General features: G+C 30.7%; 1 protein-coding gene across 1 annotated transcript; it reads right to left on the minus strand.

The window, feature by feature from the left end:
- Positions 1-1643: 1643 nt before the first annotated feature.
- On the minus strand, positions 1644-23835 carry LOC134692443 (acidic phospholipase A2 E-like). The gene is made up of 5 exons (XM_063552895.1): positions 23797-23835; positions 3524-3578; positions 2737-2887; positions 2399-2502; positions 1644-1771 (listed from the first exon to the last, which is right to left on the minus strand). The coding sequence occupies exons 1-5, from the start codon at positions 23833-23835 to the stop codon at positions 1644-1646; spliced, it is 477 nt and encodes a 158-aa protein (XP_063408965.1).
- Between the last annotated feature and the right edge of the window lie 3557 nt (positions 23836-27392).

A 27392-nucleotide genomic window follows, 5' to 3' on the forward strand; every position in this document is an offset into this window, starting at 1 on the left:
GAAAATATTGGCGAAATTTGTTACTGTTTCAGTTTGGATATGATAGCCTGATATATATTTTTTTTAAACAATTGAATCATCATGTTTAACAAATTACGTAGCTTACAGCATTGGACTAAGTTTATCTGTATATTAGTTTTTATATATCCAGGGAGAATATATGATTAAATATTTTTCAAATGTTAGTATTATACAATAAATCATAATACAGCATATAAATAAACATCAGTATAAATTGCCTGTAATTTTGTGTAATTTGTAATTTTGACTTATGTAGCTTCTACTAGCTTCAATTAGACTGTTGGTTTCCCCGTTTGGATGGTTTTACACTTGTAATTTTGGGGCCCTTTACAGCTTAATTGTTCGGTGTAAGCAAAGGCCGTACGTTGAAATATAATAGTTTGCTTTTATAAATTATTATCTGGATGGAGAGTTGTCTCATTGACACTCACACCACATTTTAACTATATATATCTACTGTTCCTATGCATTTGAGGAGCTCTTGCTTTAAAATATTTAGCTTTAGGTGTTATTGATGGAAGTTTATTGAAAAAAAGGCGCGTCGAACGTACAACATTCATAGAGTTATATTTTCATTAAAATGATTTTGTGTTGGTAAGGTTTTTCGATGTTTTCGTTTCTAGATTACAAGTCGCATTTGTGGACTAAATAATAAAATGTATATAATGTATACAATTATGGACAATTGCTTTTGACTGACAACTGTGTAAATATCATTATCATTAGTCGATTCAAAACTGATTGTTTATAAATAAAAAATCAACACCATGATAATCACATGACATGAGACCGGATGCGACGACAATTTAAGCGTTATATTTTGAGTCGATCTAGTTGAGTAATTATTATATGGAAAGTTCTAGGAATAATATTAAGTGTCAATATAAACTTTTATAGAACTACAGGTCACTGTTCTGTTTTCAGTCGTGCAAAAAAACTATGCTTTATAAGAGTATATTGGATGCAAAAATTGGAAAACAATCAAAAGAGAACCTTTGGGATTTGCTCATTGTTGAAGGCCGTTCGGTGACCTATAGTTGTTAATTTCTTTGTTATTTGGTCTCTTGTGGAGAGTTGTGTCATTGGCAATTATACCACATCTTCCTCTTTTTATATATACTATCAATTTGATTAATACTTCAAGATTAATTATGACAGACAGCAATGAACAACATTCGTAGGATTACAGGCTACTGGCTCAATTAAAATTGTGGCAATATAAACATGTGTGTTGCGAACTTTTGTGTCATTTTGGTCTCAGCTGGGGAAAGTCGTTTTATGGGCAATCATATCACATCTTCGTTACTTGTAACCATCCTCTGACATACGACAGTGGTGTAACACAAAGTTAAAGTGCGCTTTTAAAAAATATTTGTTTTTGTTTTTTTCATTTTCAACATGTAATTCGGAGTATATTTATTGGTTGTATTCCTTGTCTCGTCACATCTTAAAGCTTATGGCAATAGACTAGACACACATCAAAGAAAATACTTAGTTTGACCTTAATTAACACATTTATGCCTCGCAAGTTTGTATCCATGTATCCGTCATGCAATGTTAATATGTGAAAAACGTTAAACAAGGCAATTAACAAAGAGATATACATGTATGTTTTAAATTTATTAACTCTTCTGACAATGTTTATATTGGTCTATATCATAATTGTCCGGATTATACTTGTTGTTATGAAGACAGTCCACAAAAACTTTGTCACACATACATATTCTCCCACTACAGTAACTGGGACTATCTGGAAAAATAATGAAATATAATATTTAGACAAATTAATTTCATTTTTATTATGTCTCCCTGATGGAGGTTGGGTGACATATTGTTATTGTACGATTCTTTTTTATAATTATTAATATAACATACTTTTTTGTCCAGACTATTTGATTAATTGTAATGACCATGTGTAGGGGTGCATTCAGGGGTTGGCATTTCAAAGATGGCTGCCGTTGTCATGGAAACAGAAAGAATGCGAAAGTCTCTCAAACTGAATGAAACTTTGTGGAAATAATCTTTGGCATGTGAGGATCTGCCATTCATCCTTGGAATTTTCAAGATGGCCGCTGTTGCCATGGAAACCGTTCAAATGTTAAAATTTTCAAAACGATTTAAACTTCCTATAAAATGTACAGAGTGATGAAGTAAATATGCTAATGCAATGTTAAAAAAATCGAAATGGCTGCCACTTAGTTGCAATTGGCGGATCAGGATGACATCCGTGATTGCTTGCAAAGGCAAATCTAGAATTGTTATTATTTTTATCATTATTTTTATCATTATCATTATCATAGTAGTAGTATCATTATCATTATCATAGTAGAAGAAGTAGTAATCCTTTTTTTTAACTTATTATCATTGTTTAATTTACCTTGACATTTGACTGTTCTGTTTTGAAATTCATATGAGTATGGCCACAGTTTAGGCCAACATTCAGCCACACGACCATAGCAATCATCGTGGTCTTTGCAACACCTGCAAAAATTAAGTGTTTATTTTTTTATTTTTTTTTCAAAGCAGGTTTCATACAAATTAATGGAAAACTATACAATACTATTAATCACAATATGTACTTTAACTGAACTCAAATTTAAAATAGACGTATACTTACTGATCAACATCATAAACTGGAGTACCACTACCATACCATCCTCAAAATCAACCTTAGTTATGCATGCTCACTAATCAACCTTAGTCATGCATACTTACTGATCAACGCCATCAACTGGTGTACCACTACCATACAATCCACAAAAACATCCATAGTTTAGAAGAGCTGTGGCTTGGCTGTATCCGAAATAATGGATTAACTGCCGTGTTGCACTCGTCATTGCTCTTTTATTTCTCAGGCTTCTGGACTCTGTAAAAAGTAAAATCACAAAAATACTGAACTCCAAGGAACATTCAAAAAGGAAAGTTCCCTATCAAATGGCACAATCGATAGTTCAAACACATCAAACGAATGGATAACAACTGTCATATTACTGACTTAACATATTCCTGAATTAACACACATAAAAATACAAGGTCAACGGCCATAAAACTTCACTTAATACTCGGAGTACAACATGTGTGATAGAAACACCAAACCTAGTATTTTGATTGGTTGGTTTCTATGTCAACTGTAGTCGTACTTCATTCTTTATGACTGCAAGGCCAGGCTTTTGCGTACAATCACAAATATATAATAGAAATTGAAGTTATAGAGAATTCTTTCCAACTTTTCGGTGTGTTTTATTTTCTTTTTTTTTTCTAATATCAGGTATTTAGTTTTCGCAGCAGCTCTTTATGAGGACTAATGAAGACTGAGGACGGATAAACAAATTGGACCAGTGTATTTGAAAAAGGGTGAACACAGTAAAAATAGTATCAGTAAAATCAATTCATGATAATAAACAACTGGACACATTGATTGTCTATCAAGAATTTATCAACATGTCGAGGCATTTTAAATCGGCTGGAGATATATGTAATAATCTACGTGTTGCTTACGTACCCACTTTATGAGAATCAATGTACATGATGATACACAATACCGATGCAGCAAGGTCCTGAAATGAAAAACAAATATATAAATAAAATTAGTGTACAGGAAATCCGTATTTTTGATAAGATAGTATACATATCTTATGCACTTTGTCCGACGCGCTATGCGATTTTTGTGCCACGATATCTCGGTAGCATGAGTGCGAATCCCAGCGAGGGAAAAACAAAAATTTTGCTAACGGAAATTGATAGATCTCACATTATTGGGCTGATGTTTAGACGAACTATAGGTATATATAATACATTTTGTGTACTTCTTATCTAATACACTGCATGCAAAATGTTCTTCCATTTACAAGATAACAGTACTGCCAAGCAGCATATTTCAATATAAAGATACTTACACGTAAAATCAGCATAGTTTAACTGTTCTCGTCTGCTGCAAAGTGACAAAAAGTAGAAATATATAGACAAGATGAAAGACAATTGATTAAGAAAAACAACAACACTGTTATGGTCAGCTAACGTCTAGACAATAAGAAAAAATAATGCATATAGATTGTCCAAATCAGTTAATTGTGTTGCCCTCTTACTGAGCCTCATCTTCGGGATTTTAATTATGTGAATACTTGGCCGTTTTTATAGCAATTATTTGATCATACAAAGCTTAAATGTCCCTACAGGAAAATAGAATAATTAAGCTTACTTAATATTGGAACAGAATATATGCAATGATGATTTAATATGCAAGACAACTACTTGATTGTGGGAACAAAAAAGTAAATTTACAAAACTCAATCATCGTTTTTATTGCATCCTCAAAGCATGAAAAAGTAAGAGAAAAAACTTTAAACATACCATTGTACAGAACGAATGAATAACCGCTTCAATTACCTATAGTTTCTAAGTTGTTTTTAAAATGCAGTTATAAACATAAAGACTTAATATATGATTATTGATTTTTTTTTATTTCTATCTATTATGCACAAGCAGTGAACAAATGGCAGTGAAAATGCACAGTCATTTAAAGGAATAGGCCTAGTAAGACCCCTTTTTGGCCCCAAAAAAACCGTATTTTTACATAAATATTAAAAGGAAAACTTTTAGCTATATATTGGAAAGTAGAATACTTCTGTTACATAAATATTTGCAGTTTTTGACAATACAATGCACATGAATCGGGTACAAGCACCATTAAGTCATGCTAAATTACTGATATCTTCACATTTTTTTGCATTTTAGTAATGCCTCGTTTACACGTACATTTAATTCGAATTGAACTTGAATCGAATGCGAATCAAATTCGCTAATAGCGTTCACACACTCTTCTTTTTTAATTCGAATTGATTGAAAATACGCTTTTGCTAATTCGAATTAAAGGTAACGTCGTTTGGACAGTAAAGCGAATTTGACGCTAAATTGTAATTCGAATAAATATTGACGTTAGGACGTAAAAAGTTCTAATGCGAATTTAAATAAATAACATATATAAAGGTTGAGGATGAACACGGATGCGGCCACTTCCGTTTTTGACAAAAACCATCTGAAAAATTACATTTTTTTGCATATTTGATAGATTTTTCATATTTGAGCTTGAATCGGAGCGTTTTAATTACTAAATCAGTTAAAGTCTTTTACATCAACTGATAGAATAAAATGAAATAGACACTTTTAAAAGTGTTTAAAAAGTGTCAACAATCTTTCGTCATATGAACCTGAAATGTTAGGCCAAATTCGGCCCTTACCGGACCTACTCCTTTGATAAAATCAAATGGATCACAGGAAGTGTTAAAACATTATGGGTGTGTCATGGTTATGAAATATGACGATGACATTTGGAGAAAAATAATAGATAATTTAAAAGTTGTAAACACGTATGGAAAAGTAGGACGCTTACATTTAAAGGTAAAACACTTATAGAAAAAAATATGATACTTTCTCTCTGTTCTTACGAGATCGTAATATGAGGAATACCGGATAAATGCATTAAAAAGCCAAATAATATAATTGGGAACTTTATATCGGACGGAAAAGTGTGTCAGGTAGATAGAAAAGTCTGCTGTTTAAATGAAACAAAAGGGGGATGGGAATGGTAGGTAAAGATACTTTTATAAAAGGTAAACAAACAAAACTTGTATATCGATTATTTCAGGAGCCATTGGAAAGCTGAAATACAATCGGTAAGTATTGGTTTCATAAATTCAATGAAAAATATATAATGAAGCCGTTTTGGTATTTAAATGATCAAGTATGAATGTAAAAAAGAAGATGTGGTATGATTGTCAATGAGACACCTATCCACAAAAGACCAAAATGACACAGACATAAAAAACTATAGGTCACCGTACGGCCTTCAACTATGAGCAAAGCCCAGACCACATAGAAATGAGAATGTAACCAAATTTAAACGAGGAAACTAACGGCCTTATTTATGTAAAAAAAATTAAGAAAAAAACAAATATGTAACACATAAACAAACGACAACCACGTAATTACAGACTCCTGACTTTGGACAAACACATACATGTACATAAATAGTGTAGCGGGGATATACATGTTAGCGGATCCAAACCCTCCCCCTAACCTGGGACAGTGGTATAACAGTTCAACATAAGGACGAACTATAAAATGGTTTAGATATGAACCAACTACCACAGGTTTATTAGAAAATGATAAATACGTGGTCAGGATCCGTTCCAAATGTTGATACACCTCCAAATAAAAGTGATATTTTAAATACGAGGATATTTCGAAACTCTTCTATTCGTTTCAAAAATAAACCATTGTTCTACTCTTCTTTTTTAAAAAGCGATATCACTACTTTTCAGTACATTTTGAAAATACAGATTTAATTATCTGTAATGAAATTTATAGAAGTCTGATTGATAGGAGAAATTGTACGTCGGAATTTTCAAAAATTAAACTGGCAATTCCTTTAAAGATTTCGTGCTTATTTTGAAATCTTGCGGAAACCAGAATTTGCATTGTGAAAATACATTAAAGATATCAAATGACATTGAGCACCGTCACTAAACCAACCAAACAATCAAACAATCAAAGTTAAAACTCAAATATAATCGTACAGTTTTAAATAAAGATGTATCTCCAAAATATTGTCAAATTAAGTGAGAGGAAATATTTGGAACAGATATACCTTGAAAAAATATATGGTCGGGATTAGAACATTTGAAAATTGAAAATAAAGTAAAAAGAATTTCATTGGAGATCCATGTACAATATTTATATACCTAAGAAAGATCATAAAAAATTTAAAAAAAAAAAAGATGATATCAAATGGAAAATGCCACATTTGCCATTTGAACTGACAGTGGTATAGAAACCCTGCCACTCTTGTTTTCAGTTGTAGTACATCACAGTTAATTCAAAAAAAATCTCCAAGAAATACTTATCAAATCAAACATAGGAATAAATAATCCTATTGTTGAAAAGGACAAACGCGTGAGAATTAAAATATGATATTTGTTTAATCATAATAATCGTATATTTCAAATCAAATGGACACCTATATGGTAAATTAGAAATTCAATAAAATTTGACAATCGCAAGATATTTATTAAATCTGGAAACAAAACTTGAAAAATAATCTAAAATTTGTTCTTCTTTTGAAAGGCGTTGACACCATTGATATGACAAAATTGAAGTCGGTTTTAATGAAAATTTAGACAGTGAATAACGTATGTATCAGCTTGAGTAAAAGTACATTTTTATGGTTTATCGTATAAGAATATCGATTTCATCAATTTATACAAACATAAAAAAAAACGATAAAAAAAAAAAGTATTAGCATATCATGTTTATTGTAGTAATTGCACATCTTTTGTGTATCTTATTATTTACTTACTATTTTGAAATTACAGTATAGAACTGTTAGATGCTTCTAACATAATATGGATACATTTTTTACACTAATTGTAAATACAAGGTAAAAAAGTAGACTGCATTTGCATTGCTTTCTATTACCCCTGGATATATGGTTCATTTTGTAAACAGGGACCCTTAGCCTGTTCCTGGACAACTAAGGTAATTGTATACAGGAAATATTAAGGAATAAAACGTTGTCTAAAGAAACTACTACGAATATGTCAAACATATAGAAAATGAGGCTTTCGAAGAGCTTTTGTAATTAACCCTGCACGTATATAAGCAACACAATTATCACAAAGTTGACAATGAATATAAAACGGGTCGTATGCTCTCTGAATGCATTCGTTACAACTCTGCCGATTCAGAAGTGTAGCGGATTCACCCGAGGATTGCCGATTTCTCTGGATTTGTCAACAAATTAATTAAAATTAGTAGTAGTTTGGTTTTTAAGACATATAAACTTTTTATTCCTATATATTTCCTGTATACAATTACCTTAGTCGAATTTATTGATTCTTTAAATGTCCGTGTTCATTATAACTGAATATGAAAATTCAAAAATGTGGTATAAGATTGCCAATGAGACAGCTCTCTTCAAGAGAACAAATGACATAGCAGTAAGCCACTGTATAGGTTACCGTAGGCCTTCAACAATGAGCAGAAACTGAAGCCTTTCTTTGTTTCAAAAGCATTAACCCGTTGGTAAAGTAGAGAGTGTTTCAGCTAATGATAAAAGCAATTAAAAAGCTTACCTGAGTGTCAAATCAATGTTACAATCTGTATGTCAAGATCATTGAATATCATAATGCGAGATTTGGCTGAAATATATACCATTGCTCAAGGAACCTGTGGAATTCCCATTTAGAGTTTTAAGATAAGGAAACACTTTAGATTATAAAATGTAATTGTATACATTATTTGTTAGCAATGAGTCGTTTCCAATTAAAACAAAAGGACTGTTTTAGTAGAAGATATTTGAGCAATAATGTGCTACTAGTGGGAACAATGTAAATAAAGTACATACTTGTAAAACATTAAACAATATGACGCATTTAAAAAGAATTCCGGTTTTTAAGAGCAAACTTACGACTTATAACCTTTTTGATCATTAACTTCCTTAGTGGACGGACAAGTACTTATTGATGTAATTATTTCAAAAACATACTATTTCTTTGTTTTCAACGGTAAGTTATTGATACACGTATCAAAACTCTATAACGTTATTATACTGACAGCTATATTCCTCAACAACACCAAATCGTCCAAATAAAACAAACAAAAAATTATTTAATATAAAAAAAAAATGATAATACCATATACTGTAAAATGTGTTTGCGTCCGAAGCGTTTTTTTTATTTACTTTCATCAGCTACGTTGGTTGTGTCATATTGAAAATGAGCTGATTAGTATTCAAGTGTTATTGAAATTGGTATCATCAAGGTTATTTCGTAGAAAGTTTTGCATAAATAAGAACATTGGTCTGAGGCTTTCAAAATTTTGTTTAAGCTAATCTTACACACAGGAATGGGCACGATTACTGTCAAATGTAATCGATTAATAATCGAAGGATTTTTGTGCAATCGATTAATAATCGATTACTCAAATTTTAATATGTAATCGATTACAATCGATTACTTTATCAATAGTAATTACATTACTTTTCGATTACTGTCAATTACATACTTCAACATTTCAACAAAAAATAACATAAGTCAAACACAATTGTATTGCTCAACATTTGTATAGTGGAAATTAAGATCTCAACAAAATGCATCATTCAAAGCATTGTTTCTAAATTATAAGTTAATTTCTGTTTTTTAAGATCAAATCTCTTGAAGAAGATTAGAAATATTTATTAAAAATCTTGAAATTTTTACTTTCAACATAAATGAAAGAAATTGTCATTGCATTGCAATCATAACTAATTGTTTTTCAAAAATTTAGCTTTCTAACTGACTTCCGTTGGCTTTTTTGTTTTTATTTACTCTTTCAAAAATATTTTTTTAGCATAGTTAATTATAATGTTTTAAGGAAATATAAAAAAAAGTAGATTAATTAATTTGTTCAGCTAATTTTTAAATTCAAAATTTATTTTTATAATGACATGCATGATTTAAACCTTTTATTTGGATAACCACCCTAATTACAGATTATTTAACTGCCACTGGAGTACAATTTATAACCTGGGGCTAAATATTGTAAATTTCCTTCTTAATTAGACATAAGATAATTCAAATAAAAACAAAGTATGTTTGTTGTTGATTAGAAGACTTTGATCATCTCATTAGTAAAGGCAAGAATGCTGTTAAGATTTGTTAACTTCTTCAATCAAATTATATACAAAATATATTTATAATGTCAAAGGGATATATGTATCTATTTCTAACAAGAATTGCTATGCATTGCCGTTGTTACATTGTTAAAAGGATTTTGTGTTCTTTTTTAATTTAATTTATATATACATGTTTATCATAACATTTAAGAAATCAACTGTTTATCTATACTAAGGTTTAATTTTAACTCTGATTGATAATGATCTTTTCAGGAAGTTTAATACAAATAAACTAATTACCACTTTAAAAAAATGTAGTACAGAACTTAATGAAAGATAGACACATTTCTTATTTAAGAACTATTTTATTATTTCAAATCTATTTTCTTATTTAAATATTAAAGCTCTTAAATTATTGACAAGCACATACATTCATTTGTTTCAAAAGCTAGATATAAAGTAAATATAGGTAGGGGATCTGGTTGCTCAGCTTGAGACAATAGATAGAAATAAGGCAGTTGCTTAACTCTCAAGTATTGTTGATGCATATTTTTTCATCTGTACTACAAAGTGATAACATACATATTTTCCTCTGATATAGGTTATTTTTCATCAAACTATTTTACTAAAGTAATCGAAATGTAATCGAAAATTAATCGATGATTACATCAAATTTTTTGCTGTAATCGATTAAATTACGATTACATGTAATCGAAAATGTCTTCGATTACAGATTACTGTCGATTACTTGAAAATATGTAATCAATTACAATCGATTACGATTACAGATTACGATTACCCCATCCCTGCTTACACATGTATATTGTATATATGTTAGCGGCAATAAGTGAAATTAGGCATTACGCTTAATTCCTAGGCAATAAGCTAACGCCTAGGCAATAAGCTAACGCCTAGACAGTAAGTCTATTGCCTAAACGATGTTAGGCATTAGTCTTAAATCCTAGGATTTAAACTTAAATCCTGAAAGATGTGTGCAGGCATTAAACTTTATGCCTAAAATGTAAATGGGAGTAAGTAAAAGACATTTATTCATTTATATCAAAATACTTTTGTTACATAATAACATTATAATAACTGTGGCCTGTTTATCGAAAGTGTCCTAAGAATAGTCCTATAAGATATTCTTAGGACAACAAATATGATATAGTTAGGATCGACTTGCGACATTTCTCAGCATGCTGCACATGGAAGCTATCTGAGGATTTCATTAGCTGGGATGTACTGAGTATTGGCGAAAAAGAAAATAGCAAATGAAAAAATGAAATATTGTATCAAATTCAACCAAAAACTTTAATTCATAAACCGATTAATTATTAGAAAATAATCACTAGTTTTAAATAAAAGGTTATAAATAATTTTTTATATTATAATTGTAGATCTAAACCCTTTGAAAAAAATATAATTAAAAAAATATAGCTAGATTTTATATTTGAATTGAACAAAATAATTGTAAATAGTAAAAATTAAATATATAATCGGTAAAATCATTTTATATTATGAGGGACCTAAATTCGAAGCGTCACGGTTTCATACTTAAAATTTGATAGGGAAATTTCGTGCATCTCGTCTCAGATTGTTTGAGATTGATGAGTTTGACTGTCCTTTTGGTATCTTTCGTCCCTCTTTCATATAAAGAAAGCTCAATTATGAACCCAATAAATACAACAAAGAATACTGAATACATTAACTATCGAATTTCACCGATTTCAACGATGCAAAAGTACAGGGCCCAGTGTCATCCTAAATTTAAAAAAAGAAGACGTGGCATGATTGCCAATATGACAAATCTCCACAAGTGACCAGAAATAAATTAACAAATAAAATATGTTATTTATATTAAAATGCATCAAATAATAATTCAGATATATAAAAACTTGATAGAAATTTGTGTTAAAAAATCATTTTGTTATCACAAATTGTCTAACTATTAACAAAGACAATTTACTTATCCAATAACAAAAATAGAATTGGTGTGATAAAAAAAATAATATCTTAATTTGGTCTACTTTTGACAAGTTCAAACCAGCTCGACTAATGAAGTGTACAGATTTTCAAATAAATATGATTATAACTATCCTATATAATCTCCCCCCTTTTACAATTGGCTACAATTACTTTTTTTAAGTCTTTTTGATACTTATAAATACCACACAAACATGAAAAAAGTATGAGTTTATTCTGTTTTTTAGAATTACTAAATAAACTTACTAAATTTGAAGATCTGTCAAATGAATGTATAGTTTATAAATGTAGAATTAGAAATATAATTAAAAAACGACTCAATATACATCGAGAATAAATCACTCAATATGCATAAAATCCAGAGTTTACTAATTGCCTAAATCATCATCAGATTTCAGGCAATAAGCTTATTGCCTAGGATTTAACTTAATGCCTAATTTTACTTATTGCCGCTAACATATACACATTTCTAACGTCAATAGACATTTACACATTCATTTGTTTTCTAAACATTCTATTTAGTATTCATTGAAGAAATGAATTTATAACAAGCGATACGGATTGTTATTTTGCACTTAGAAATTTTCGCGTATTTATACGATTGCTTACTAGACAAAAACGCAAGTCAAATCTCTGTGGTAACAATACATCGGAATGCATTCACGGTCGTCGCGATATAAAAAAGCGTCCAGGCGGCGAGCTGATTATGTTCATAGAGATATCGATTTACCAACGCGGAAAAGTCTTTGATATCCTAAAAGAACTGTCTTCCTTCTCAATATCTTTTTCTATGTTAATAAAAAATACATTTTCTGTTTGACAAGATTTTTGATTTTCATTGTATCTTAAGTTGTCCAATTTATAGTCTGAGGCTACTCAGTTGGTATCTTCAAAGAATTGGACATCAGCATTTGTGCATTTTGATTTGTTTGGATTATTGATTTTACCATTTGAATATTCATTGTAATTTGGAGCTGTATTGGACTGGATTGTTTGAATGAATGTTTCTTTTAATTAATGATATTTTTTGTCTATTTCGATATTACCAAGGTAGGTAGATTATAGCAGCGTGACCAGCAAATTAGAATCTAATAGGTCGGTAGACGTATTTGCAACCGCTTTTAAATTCCGCCATTGCATCATCATCACTTCAATTAGAATTATAAAAAAGAAGATGTGGTAAGATTGTCAATGAAACAACGGTCTATAAGAGACCAAAATAACGCAGACATTAACAACTATAGGTCGCCGTACAGCCTTCAACAATGAGCAAAGCCCATACCGCATAGTCAGCTATAAAAGGCCCCGATAAGACAACGTAAAACAATTCAAACGAGAAAATAACGACCTCATTCATATAAAAGAAAAATGAACGAAAACAAATATGTAACACATAAACAAACGACAACCACAGAATTGCAGGCTCCTGACTTGGGACAGGCACATACATAAATACTGTGGCGGGGTTAAACATGTAAGTTAGTCGGTTAAACCATGTGATTAAAAACAATAGACTGAACAGGTTGTTAACACTTTCAACTATCAATAGGGTCAAGCAACATTTTCGGAATGAAAGTTCATGTAAGCGTTAATTGTGTTACAGTTACGAAATATTAGTGATGTTGATCCTAAAACATTGAACCGGTCATGATCTAAGTTTGAGAATTATGTTTGCAGTTTTTTTGACATGCATTGTGACGTGTCATCCCATTAATTCTACATCAGAAAACTCTAGCAGTTATATTAGAAAAGTATCGCATTCATAAATTTTTGATATTAAAAAATCATCGCTTTGATATAAGAAAAATATCGCATTGATATTTTAAAATATAGCAGTATCGTTGACTTATAGGTGATTTTGGCGTAGCAAACAAATGAATTCATCTCCATTGCATTCCACTGAATTTGCTACATAATATTTATAGAATGTGTACATCTACAAATGATGAATCGTGCATTTATGTTTCATTTATTCAATAATTCAATTTTCTCGTTTAAATACACCTTGCTTGTTATTACATAAAATAACTCATGAATATTATACACCAGACGTATCTCGTGTTAAATGTCACCCTGTTTGAAGAAAAGAGTCATTACTTTATACCGAGAAATCTGCCTTTCTTCGTACAAATGCTAACATTCGTCTGAAGCTTCCCACAATGCAACTCGTTGGTATAAGACAATATCGCTCGTTGATATAAGAAGAGGTTTTATCGAATCGCTTCTTCCATAGACTGGTGTTACAAATGTTTTTATTTTATTTAATATCACAAGAGATACTCATTTTTACCTTGAAGTGGAACTTCATGTATCGAAATCTCAGTTTCTGTTTATAAAACGCAGTATCAAATGATCTGGTGTTGTTTCCAGGTGTCTTCAGAATGTTCTCATTTGGTGAATGTTTCTACTCTTTTCAGTCACTATAAAGTGTGACAACTTAAATTTAGACGCAATACATCAATAGTAATTGGAAAGGTACTGCCATTGTATGTGTTATGAAGACATCAATTGAAATATAATTTTTTTAAAAACCGTGGGAGTTGAAAATGATACAACTATCCATAAGGCAAATTACAAAAGAACACAGATTAGCACAATCACAGAATGCATATGCTTGGTTCGAAATTAAAATTAAATGACAGTTAACAAACCATGAGAAGCGAAAGTAAACAGTTATTCGTGAAATTATGAGGTCGTCAAGAATACAAAAAGAACTGATAGAGAAATTAATTGTGGTCTGTAGCCTAAGAAATGCATTTCAGAAAATTTAGAATTTTTACTTTGGCATCTTCTCTGAATGATCAATTGGTATTAATTTGTCAAACTATATGAGAAGAAATAGTTTTCACTTTCATTTGATAGAAATTTTGTGAAAAAGTCACTTTTCAGGTTAAATGCCCAAAATGTAGCTTTTTCACTTTTTCAATATTTTTTCAAAAAACCGCATGCTTAATTTCTCTCTGACAGTTTTTTTTTTCTGTTATCTATTTGTGTTTGTGGTATTTATTTTAGTTGTTTAACTTATTTGTGAACTCTGAACACCAAAAAAGTAGATAAAAACATAAAAAGAGTGCAAAATGTGCTGTTTTTATAGTCTAAGTCTAACGGTTAGTATACGTAGCAGTTGAAATGTGAAGTTCTGTGCACCTCAAAGTTGTATTCCTAAACAGATTGCACTGAATCTATACCATTTCTGTTTCACAGACTACCTTTACTTTCTTATGTTGGATAGCTAGTGATTAAAATATTGGCCTTTTGAGGCTGAAATTTCAATCAGGTTTTAAACAGTAAAGTTGATTAACTTTGCATCTGACCATACTGTCTACATATATAGTTAAAAGTGACAGTCTTGTTACATCCAGGCTCCATGTTTTATCATATATAAGCACAGATTTAAGCAAAAAGAAGCATATCTCCATCTCCCATATCATTCATATGCTTTTTAATATGCAAATGTGGGGAACGGCCTAAATTGACAACCTGTTTTTATGCCCCACCTACGATAGTAGAGGGGCATTATGTTTTCTGGTCTGTGCGTCCGTTCGTCCGTTCATCTGTTCGTCCGTCCGTCTGTCCCGCTTCAGGTTAAAGTTTTTGGTCAAGGTATTTTTTGATGAAGTTGAAGTCCAATCGACTTCAAACTTGGTACACATGTTCCCTATGATATTATCTTTTAATTTTAATGCCAAATTAGAGATTTTACCCCAATTTCACGGTCCACTGAACATAGGAAATTATAGTGCAAGTGGGGCATTCGTGTACTGAGGACACATTCTTGTTTTGAGCATGACATTGCTAAAGACCATTTTATCCACATGTCTTATGCTATTTGAAACTTTTATTTCCATTAAAGTACATTTATAACATGTTAAAGCTTTTTTGATTACTTAAAAACTTCAGAAAATTGTGGTAAGTGAAAAATATTACATTTGATGTAAGGCCTCACTTTATTTGAAGACCTCTATTTTTTGGCACAGGCTCATATAAAATCATTTTCTGATCATTTTTCATAAGTCTGATACATGAAGTATGCTTTCTGTTGCTTTAAATAGATGTTAAATTATACATGGAGACATTAAAAAGTGTTAGTTTTGGTATCTTTTGGTTTTTAGAAGCTCAAAATTTATTATTGAAATTGTTATAATTCAACGCCACAATTCAGCACCCAAGGTTCAGATATAACAAATGCTACATTTTTTTTATTTGGTATCATATAGCTTTGACACTTTGTAAACTGTTTATATTATACTAAGCTAATACTAATCATGCCAATTTTTTTCTGAATTGGTCAAGTTTTAGGCCCCTAATAGTCTCAAGACCACAATTAATGACCCCGCTTTTCGTTGCCAACGAATACAGTTCCTTTCATTTAGAGTGTATTTTTCCTTAATTAATTCGTGAATTCAAGAGGTCGTCAAAACATGAACTTGTGATAATAGAATACTTGTTCCTCAAACCTGAAAGAATTCCATCGTCTGCTGTCAAAATGCTATCTAAATGAATGTGACTGTCCTAAGCCTGAAATATATCCCAAATTGGAAGTTTCCGCATGTGTATGGTAAGAATATGAAAACTGCGTCTTCCAAACGACAGTTACTGTTTACTCTCAGTTTGTGTTTATCGTGACTTTCGATCTTAAAACTATAAACGTTCCAAAATCCTGTATTGGCCGGATCAGAACTCTGCCAATACAGAAAAAAAATCTATATCGGCCGAGTTATTCTGAACTGGGGTTATTTTAACACCTTATAGTGCATAGGCAGTTTTCATCATATTAAGTCCAAAAACAGTGTAGTTAATTAAAAAAAAATATGTATATGTTAAATATATATATTGGTTTTGAATTAAGTTACTGAGATCAGAAAAAATGATTTGTTTCTCGCAGACAACGCAAAATAATATACATTAACTCGACACCTTATCTAAACACCCCTACAACAAAATGGGACGACTAAACAGATTTCCTGTTGATATAAAGGTGATATACGTAGATTAAGAATTGTGCACTCAGGAAATGCCGGAAAATTAATTATGTGTATTACAGTTCCGATCAACTGTCAATATTTCATGTTCGTTTCATTTTACATATATATATAGCACACTAAAATTCAATATTGAAATATCAAGTCTTAATACATGTGTATTTGCTTTTTTAATCAGCAATATGCACCATTTATTTTGCTAAACAATGTATTTTATAACTTCTAGGCACACCTCCAGGGAAGCACAACTCCAGAGTAGTGCCTTTTTGTAATTTTGTTACTCTTCAACAAGTAAAGTAAACAATTACTCTAAAAGCATGAGTGTTTAACGCACACTCTTAAAGTAAATCTAATGTATATCAATCAATATCTAAAAATACTACATTTCCAATACTTAATGAACAATCTCGAGCACACTTATTACCTTGAATTAGGATAAAGCAAAGCAGTCCTTAGCTTTTTAGAAAGCTCAAACTTGTTTAGATTTAATTTCTAGTCCTCGTTTATCTTTTCATCATAGTAATGACAACATTGTAATTAACTTTGGATAAGTTTTTATACAAAGTCATGGTAATGTTACATCTGAGACTTATAATGTATTATTATGTGTCTCTGGTTACACAGAGTAATAAGATGTTAAAAATGTGTAAACTTAAAGTAAATGTCTTTAATCCAGGTTTAATCCACCATTTTCTACATTTGAAAATGCCTGTACCAAGTCAGGAATATGACAGTTCTTGTCCATTCGTTTTTGATGCGTTTAGTTATTTGATTTTGCCATGTGATAATGGACTTTCCGAATTGATTTTCCTCTGAGTTCAGTTTTTTTGTAATTTTACTTTTTTTGTTCATTACCATGTTATACAATATAAAAAAGAAGATGTGGTATACTTGCCAATGAGACAACTCTCCACAAGCGACCAAATGACACAGATATTAACAACTATAGGTACATGTACGGCCTTCAACAACGAGCAAAGCCCATACCGAATAGTCAGCCATTAAAGGCCCAGAAATGACAATGTAAAACAATTTAAACATGAAAACTAACGGCCTAATTCGAAAGGGCGAGTGCGCACCAGAGTAGCCACAAATACCAGTTTTATAGTTTTTGGTTTAATAAGCAAAATATCTTTCTGTATTACCATATTTTGTCCACCACGGAAAATAAAAAAAATGAACGAAAAACAAATATGCAACACGTTAACAAACGACAATAAAATTGAGAATGGAAATGGGGAATGTGTCAAAGAGACAACAACCCGACCAAATAAGAAACAACAGCAGAAGGTCACCAACAGGTCTTCAATGTAGCGAGAAATTCCCGCACCCGGAGGCGTCCTTCAGCTGGCCCATTAACAAATATACACTAGTTCAGTGATAATAAACGCCAAACTAATTTCCAAATTGTACACAAGAAACTAATATAAAAATAATACAAGACTAACAAAGGCCAGAGTCTCCTGACTTGGGACAGGCGCAAAAATGCGGCGGGGTTAAACATGTTTGTGAGATCTCAACCCTCCCCCTATACCTCTAACCAATGTAGAAAAATAAACGCCTAACAATACATAAAAATTCAGTTCAAGAGAAGTCCGAGTCTGATGTCAGAACAACCACTCCTGACTTAGGACAAGAACATACATACAGATTATGGCGGGTTAAACATGTCAGCGGGATTCCCCTTAACCTGGGACATTGGTGTAACAGTACAATATAAGAACAAACTTATATACTACAAATACAAGTGGACGAGGCCGTGTACGTGTACATCCGAACAATAAAAAGACACTAAGTACAGATCTGAGAATACTCGTAGTTACTGACATTCTTTATAATATCTTCACTCTCCTAATGCTTATGATCTAGATCAAGTCGAAATAATCCAGCCAAAAAACTAAAATCCATAAAAGCACATGGTAAATAATCTCTGATCACAAGAAAAAAAGTGTCTTATCTCATAATGTTGGAATCAAAATTAGTATAATAATGAAGGTAAAGAAAGAAAATTTAAGACAGAAAAAGTTGTAGAGGTAATAGCTTATTGCCTGAAATCTGATGATGATTATTCCTCCTATTGCCGAACATAATTTTAGGCAATAAGTAAACTCTGGATTTTATGCATATTGGGTGATTTATTCTCGATGTATAAAGAGTCGTTTTTTAATTATATTTCCAATTCTACATTTATAAACTATACATGACAGATCTTCAAATTTAGTAAGTTTATTTAGCCCTTCTAAAAAACTGAATAAACTCATACTTTTGTCATGTTTGTGTGGTATTAATAAGTATAAAAAAAAACTTAAAAAAAGTACTTGTTGCCAATTGTAAAAGGGGGGAGATTCTATAGAATAATTATAATCATATTTATTTTAAAATCTGTACACTTCATTAGGCGAGCTGGTTTCAACTTGTCAAAAGTAGACCAAATTAAGATATTATTTTTTTATCACACCATTTTGTATTTTTGTTATTGGATAAGTAAATTGTCTTTGTTAATCATGTTAATAGTTAGACAATTAGTGATAACAAAATGATTTTTTAACACAAATTTCTATCAAGTTTTTATATTTCTGAATTATTATTTGATGCATTTTAATATAAATTACATCTTTTATTTGTTAATTTATTTCTGGTCACTTATGGAGATTTGTCATATTGGCAATCATGCCACATCTTCTTTTTTTATATTTAGGATGACACGGGGCCCTGTACGTTTGCATCGTTAAAATCGGTGAAATTCGATAAATGAAGTATTCAGTTGTCCTTGTTGTATCTATGCTATTAATGATTATGTTCATAATTGAGCTTTCTTTATATGAACTTGAAAGATGCACGAGATTTCCCTATTAAATTTTAAGTATGAAACCGTGACGCTTCAAATTCAGGTCTCTCAAAACATAAAATGATTTTACCGATTACATATTTGATTGTAACTATTTACAATTAGTTTGTTCAATTCAATTATATAAAATCTAGTTATATTTTTTTACTTTCAAAGGGTTTAGATCTACAATTATAATATAAAAATTATTTATAACCATTCATTTAAAACTAGTGATTATTTTCTAATAATTAATCAGTTTATGAATTAAAGTTTTTGGTTGAATTTGTTACAATATTTCATTTTTTCCATTTGCTATTTTCTTTTACGCCAACGCTGCTTAGTACATCCCAGCTAATGCAATCCTCAGATAGCTTCCATGTGCAGCATGCTGAGAAATGTCGTAAGTCGATCCTAACTATATCATATTTGTTGTCCTAAGAATATCTCATAGGACTTATCTTAAGACACTTTCGATAAACAGGCCACAGTTATTATAATGTTATTATGTAACAAAAGTATTTTAATTTAAATGAATAAATGTCCTTTATTTACTCCCATTTACATTTTAGGCATTATGCTTAATTCCTGCACAAGTTTTTCAGGATTTTAGCTTAAATCCTATGATTTAAGACTAATGCCTAACATCATTTAGGCAATAGACTTACTACCTATGCGTTAGCTTATTGCCTAGGATTTAAGCTAATTTCACTTATTGCCGCTAACATATATACAATATACATGTGTAAAATTAGCTTAAACAAAATTTTGAAAGCCTCAGACCAATGCTCTTATCAAGGCAAAACTTTCTACGAAATATCCTTGATGATACCAATTTCAACAAAACTTGAATTACTAATCAGCTCATTTTTATTTTTTAATATGATACAACCAAAGTTTCAGATGAAAGTAAAAAAACATAACCGCTTCAGATGCATACACATTTTACAGTATGGTATTATTTGGTTTTTTTTATATTTAATATTTGTCTGCTTGTTTTATTTGGACGATTTGGTGATGTTGATGAAGATATACAGCTGTCGATATAAATACGTTATGGAGTTTTGATACGTGTATCAATAACTTACCGTTGAAAACAAAGAAATAGTATGTTATTGAAATAATTACATAAATAAGTACTTGTCCATCCACTAAGGAAGTTCATGATCTAAAAGGTTATAAGCCGTAAGTTAGCTCTTAAAAACCGGAATTCTTTTTCATGCGTCATATTGTTTAATGTAATCAAGTATGTACTTTATTTACAGTGTTCCCAACAGTAGCACATTATTGCTCAAATATCTTCTACTAAAACAGTCCTATAATTTTAATTGGAAACAACTTATGCTAACAAATAATGTATACAATTACATTTTATAATCTAAAGTATTTCCTTATCTTAAAACTCCAAATGGGAATTTTACAGGTTCCTTGAGCATTGGTATATATTTCAGCCAAATCTCGCTTTATGATATTCAATGATCTTGGCCTGCAGATTGTAACGTTGATTTGAAACTCAGGTAAGCTTTTTAATAGATTTTATCATTAGCTGAAACACTCTTTACTACCAACTACGGGTACATGCTTTGAAGACCGAGAAAGGCTTCAGGTTCTGCTCATTGTTGAAGGCCTCCGGTATTATATATAGTGGCTTACTGCTATGTCATTTGTTCTCTTGAAGAGAGTTGTCTCATTGGCAATCATATACCACATTTTTGTATTTTCATATTCAGTCATAATCAACACAGACATTTAAAAAATCAATACATACGACTCAGGTAATTGTATGGTTCATTCTCATTTATCCAACTTTTGAAAATTGTAGATAGTAAAGGTAAAAAAAAAGTTGGATAGATGAGATCAAAGGTATGCAAGAACAAAGGTTTTTTTAATTAGAATTTGGGTTGAATGACAGGTGAAAAATAAGACTGAAAATAATACCCGGATTACATTTTCTGTAGTATTATTTAGCATATAGCATGTTAAAATGTGCAACTGACATTTAGTTAATGAATTGTTAATCATTTTGGTGTATTTTTAAGTTTTTTAACCGTTATTTAAAATATGAAATGGATAGAAAATTATCAGTTGCACTTTTATTCCTGAAGAGATTTGTCAATTGAGCTTGAACTTGATGGCAAAATGTAGGTCCGATGATGTGACTAAGTACTAATGGATATTAAAATAATATGATAATACCAAGGGCTCTCCAGATTGGGAAGTAAAAATGCAATACCAATTATACATGGTACATGTACTAGTATAAATGCAAATTAACGCAAAACCTCAAATGAACAATTACTACTGATTTGTGGGTTTCTATAGTATAAATTTGTGAAACATTTATATATCATTTGAAATATACCAAATTTTATTTAACAATAAAATGTAACAAGTTTACTATGGCCTATTTTATATATGTTTTTTAAATAATTTAAAAACATACAGGAACAAATTTACTGTCAAATTTTAGAAAGACACCATATTATTACTAAACAAACAACCCAATAATTAACAAAAATAAAAGGTTGGCTAAATGAGAATACCTTATTTTTAAAAGTTGGATAAATGAGAAGACACCAATTGTATATCGGAAATATTTAAGAATAAAACGGTTATATGTCTTAAAAAAACAAACTACTACTAATTTCAATTAATTGGTTGACAAATCCAGAGCAATCCTCAATACTCGGGTGATTCTGCTACACTTCTGAATCGGCGTTGTGACGAATGCATTCAGAGAGCATACGATCCATTTTATCTTGTCAACCATGTGATAATTGTGTTGCTTTTATACGTGCAGGGTTAATTATAAAAGCTCTTCGAAAGCCACATTTTCTATATGTTTGACCTATTCGTAGTAGTTTTTTAAGACATATAAACGTTTTATTCCTAAACATTTACTGTATACAATTACCTCAGTTGTCAAGGAACAGGCTAAGGGTCCCTGTTTACAAAATGAACCATCTATCCAGGGGAAAAAGAAAGAAATGGAAATGTAGTCCACTTTTTACCTTTTATTTACAATTACTGTAAAAATGTATCCATATAATATTAGAAGCATCTAACAGTTCTATACTGTAATTTCAAAGTAATAAAAAAATAATAAGATACTGACACAATAGATGTGCAATTACTACAATAAACATGATAGGCTAATACTTTTTTGATCGGTTTTTTTTTTTATGTTTGTATACATTGATAAAATCGATATACTAATACGATAAACCATAAAATGCACTTTGACTCAAGCTTATATTCAAGGGTGCTTATACATACATTATTTACTGTCTAAATTTTCATTATAACCAACTCCAGTTTTGTCTTATCAATGATGTCAACGCCTTTCAAAAGAACAAGTTTTAAATTATTTTTTGAAGAAGTTTTGTTTTCAGATTTAATAATTATTTCTTTAAGATTTTTTTTAAATTACCTATGATGTACTACAACTGAAAAACAAGGGTTACAGCCAGGGTTTCTATACCACTGTCATTTTGGCAAACGTGGCATTATCCATTTGATATCATATTTTTTTTTCTCTTTATTTTCTTTTTTTTTTTGTAGATATCTTAATTCAGTATATAAAATATTGTGCATGGATCTCCATTGAATTTCTTTTTCCTTTTTTTTTCAATTTTCAAATGTTCTTATCCCGACCATATATTTTCCCAAGGTATATTTGATCAAAATATTTTCTCCCACTTAATTTGCCAATTTGAGATACATCTTTATTTAAAACTGTACGAATATATTTGAGTTTTAACTTTGTTTGTATTATTGATTGGTTGTTTAAGTTACGGGTCTCAAGATCATTTGATATATTTCATTTATTTTGATGATGCAAATTCTGGTTTCCGCAAGATTTCAAATTCGCACGAAATCTTTAGGAATTGCCGGTTTAATTTTTGAAAATCCGGAAATACAATTTCTCCTATCAATAAGTCCCCTTTAAATTTCATTACTGCTAAAAAAAATCTGTAGTTTCTAAATTTTGGATAGTTTTGATATCGCTTTTTTTTAAAAAACAATGGTTTATTTTTGAAACGAATAGAAGAATATCCTCGTATTTAAAATATCACTTTTATTTGAAGGTGTACCAAGATTTGGAACGCATCCTGACCACGTATCTATTATTTTCTAATAAACTTGTGGTAGTTGGTTCATATCTAAACCATTTAAACTTGAACATTTATATACAAAAAAGGCTTCATTATAATTTTCATCAAATTTCCGAGGCCAATAATTACCAATCGCATTTCAGCTTTCCAATGGCTCCTGAAATAATCGGTATACAAGTTTTGTTTGTTTTTTTCTTTTATAAACGTATCTATACTTACCATTCCCATCCCCCTTTGTTTCATTTTCACAGCAGACATTTCTATCTACCTGATACGCTTTTCTGTCCCATATAAAGTTCCAAATCATAGTATTTAGCTCTTTAGTGTTTTTATCCGGAATTCTTTATATAAGACCTTTTCAACATCTCTCGACACCTACAGTTGAGAACGACTACTACAGGTAAAATTTGAAGGGTCGTCTCAAAAATAAAAATGAGATCATTATTGATTTTATTACTTTCATTGACAATGATACAGCTTTCCTACAGAGTACAAAAAACATGGCTTTTTCATAGTTTATCTTTTGAGACGTTGAGCTTCTAGCTGTCCTGGTGGAATTTGGAAAATGAAAGAACAAAGCATGCATAATTGTGGTTGAAATTCAATTAAAAAATGTAGTTTGTCTGTTGACAAAGGCGGCACATGTTTCCAAAGTGTCTGTTAGTTTTGGCATTGGGTGCCTCCATATTGTACTCAATACTTTGAATATTTTAAATTCACCAATTGGGAGTTCCACTTGAATTCTGTATTCACAAATCACGCTATTAAATTTGCTGGTTTTTTTATCAAATGTTATGGCTTACGATTAATTTGAGGTGTTGTAAATGGTGTAACTAAAAGATGACGATTTGGATAAACTTTGTCTCTAAGGAAAAAACAGTCCTTCGGGAAATGCAGCAGACCATTTCTCCTTATTTTGATCCAAAACATCCCTTATGTATGGTAATAGATGAGATAAAATAAAAGGAGTAGGTCCGGTAAGGACCGATTTTGGCCTAAAATTTCAGGTTCTTCTGACGAAAGATTTTGACCACTTTTTAAACACTTCAATTTATTTAGTTTATGTGAAAGATTTTTACTGATTTAGTCATTAAAAACGATCTGATGCAAGCTAAAATATGAAAAATCTACCAAGTATGCCAAAAAATGCCACTTTTTAGATGGTTTCTGTCAAAAATGAAAGTGGCCGCATCCGTGTTCATCCTCGACCTTTATATATGTGATGTATTATCATTAAATACAACTTACATTTTAATATTAAGGATGAACACGAATGCAGCCACTTTCGTTTTATACGAAAACCGTCTAAAATTTAACTAAAATGCTCGGATTGTAAAGATTTCAGTAATTTAGCATGACTTAATGGTGCTAGTACCCGAGATATGTGCATTGCATTGTCAAAAACAGACCATATTCATGTAGCAGAAGCATTTGACTGTCCAATGAATAACTAAAAGTTTACATTTTAACAATTTGTTAAACTGCTATATTTCGGGGCCAAAAAGGGGTTTTACTGAACCTACTCCTTTAAAGTACGAAAAAAAAGAACTGAAAAAGGTACAAAACTTTGTTCCGCAAATTGGATATAGAGAAACACAAAACAAAATACAGCAATGACAGTGTATCAACTTTTTGTAAGAAACCAAAAGGTCATTTTCAGGAACAGGGGAAGAACAATATGACGAAGGGACAAGGTATGTTGTTTTGGGGACATCAGCCGTTGGTCTCCAAGCCCTGCTTAGCGCTGACCATATTGATTTTACAATGTCAACGAGCTCTATTGAGTTAACTAACAACTTGAAATATAAATTCCATACGCATATATGTAAACAAAAATATGTTGTAACATTAAAACGAGAAGTCAATAATATTTTTTTTTTCAAAATTCATTATGAAAACATCAACTCTAATAAAATATCTTGAAGCGTAGGTCCGCCGTTGATAAGAAAAAATGGGATTTTTTCCTTAGACATGTAATTATCCATCCAGAAATTGTACATCAACTAAGGTGAAGACCGGTTGAATAATACCAATTTGGTCGTGTTCACAAGTGTGATACGGACATACGGACAGTCCAGTATTTACTTTTTTTTAAATAAATTTTGGAAAATTTTATCAAAGCTTTTACACCAACAAATTAATCGTTATTTACCTGCGGCAAATATTTGGTAAACGACTCGCATACTCATAAAATTGAAGAGAAGCGGACCAGGATGCAGAATGGTTGCTGTATTTGTTTTAATCAATTCAACATGAAATGTCGTGTAAATACATACAAAATAAAAAACTATATGACAGATACATATATTTATTTAGGCAAGCAGTATATAACCCGTCGCGCGCCAATCCAATATGTAACGTATTGATAATCATGAAGGTTTTTGTCTTTGAGACGACCCATCCATTTTACCTGTAAACTGTAGGTGTCATTAGTCGGTGTCGAGAGATGTTGAAAAGGTCTATTACGATCTCGTAAGAACAGAGAGAAATTATCATAGTTTTTACTATAAGTGTTTTACCTTTGAATGAAAGCTTCCTTCCTTTTCATACGTGTATACAATTTTTAACTTTATCTTTTATTTTTCTCTAAATTTCATCGTCATCTTTTTTTTCAGAACCAAGACATTACCTGTGATCCATTTGATTTTATCAAACGAGTAGGTCCGGTAAGGGCCAAATTTGGCCTACAATTTCAGATTCATCTGACGAAAGATTTACTTTTTAAACACTTAAGTGCTATTTCATTTGATTCAATTAGTTGATGTGAAAGATTTTAACTAATTTAGTCATTAAAAACGCTCCGATTCAAGCTCAAAAATGATAAATCTATCAAATATGCCAAAAAAATCATTTTTCAGATTGTTTTTGTCTAAAACGGAAGTGGCCGTGTTCATCCTCAACCTTTATATATGTTATTTGTTATCATCAAATACAACTTACATTCCGATATGAAGAATGAACACAAATGTGGCCACTTTCATTTAAGACGGAAACCGACTAAATTTAACTAAAATGCTAAAATTTTGAAGATTTCAGTTATGATTCAAAATATATTAGGTCTTTATGTTTATACCTGCATTTAAAAAAACAAATTAGAAACTGTAGGTTATTGAAGTGGTTATTCATTCGTTCCGTCAAATGGGATGTTAAATGTTTTTGTCTCTATTTTTTCAGGCTTTAAGGATGCAATAAAGTTACTATTGTGTTTCCACAATCATCAAGTTGTTGCATATTAAATCATCATTGCATATATTCTGTTCCAATATTAAGTAAGCTTAATTATTATTTTTTTATCCTGTAGGGAAATTTATGCTTTGTATGATCAAATAATTACTATAAAAACGGCCAAGTAGTCACATAATTAAAATCCCGAAGATGCAGCTCAGTAAGAGGGCAACAAAATTAATTGATTTGGACAATCTATATGCATTATTTTTTTTCTTTTTGTCTAGACGTTAGCTGACCATTACAGTGTTGTTGTTTTTCTTAATCAATTGTCTTTAATCCGGCCAATATATTTCTACTTTTTGTCACTTTGCAGCTGACGAGAACAGTTCAACTATGCTGATTTTACGTGTAAGTATCTTTATATTGAAATATGCAGTAATTGTTATCTTGTAAATCGAGGAACATTTTGCATGCAGTGTATTAGATAAGAAGTACACAAAATGTATATATATACATATAATTCGTCTAAACATCAGCCCAATAATGTAAGATCTGTTAATTTCCGTTAGCAAAGTATTTGTTCTTCCCTCGCCGAGATTCGCACTCATGCTACTGAGATATTGTGGCACAAAATTACATAGTGCGTC

This window comes from Mytilus trossulus, chromosome 12 (genome assembly GCF_036588685.1).
Source record: "Mytilus trossulus isolate FHL-02 chromosome 12, PNRI_Mtr1.1.1.hap1, whole genome shotgun sequence".
Taxonomy (NCBI): domain Eukaryota; kingdom Metazoa; phylum Mollusca; class Bivalvia; order Mytilida; family Mytilidae; genus Mytilus; species Mytilus trossulus.

What these genes read in the sequence shown, in the direction of transcription:
- LOC134692443 (XM_063552895.1), bottom strand. Translation starts at nt 23,835, where the DNA reads ATGTCTGCTGTGAAAATGAAACAAAGGGGGATGGGAATG. An exon ending in AACAAAGGGGGATGGGAATG is followed by an intron (nt 3,579 to 23,796) that starts GTAAGTATAGAT and finishes TTTTCATTTCAG; the next exon opens with GACCTTGCTGCATCGGTATT. An exon ending in CCAGTTGATGGCGTTGATCA is followed by an intron (nt 2,503 to 2,736) that starts GTAAGTATGCAT and finishes TAATTTTTGCAG; the next exon opens with GTGTTGCAAAGACCACGATG.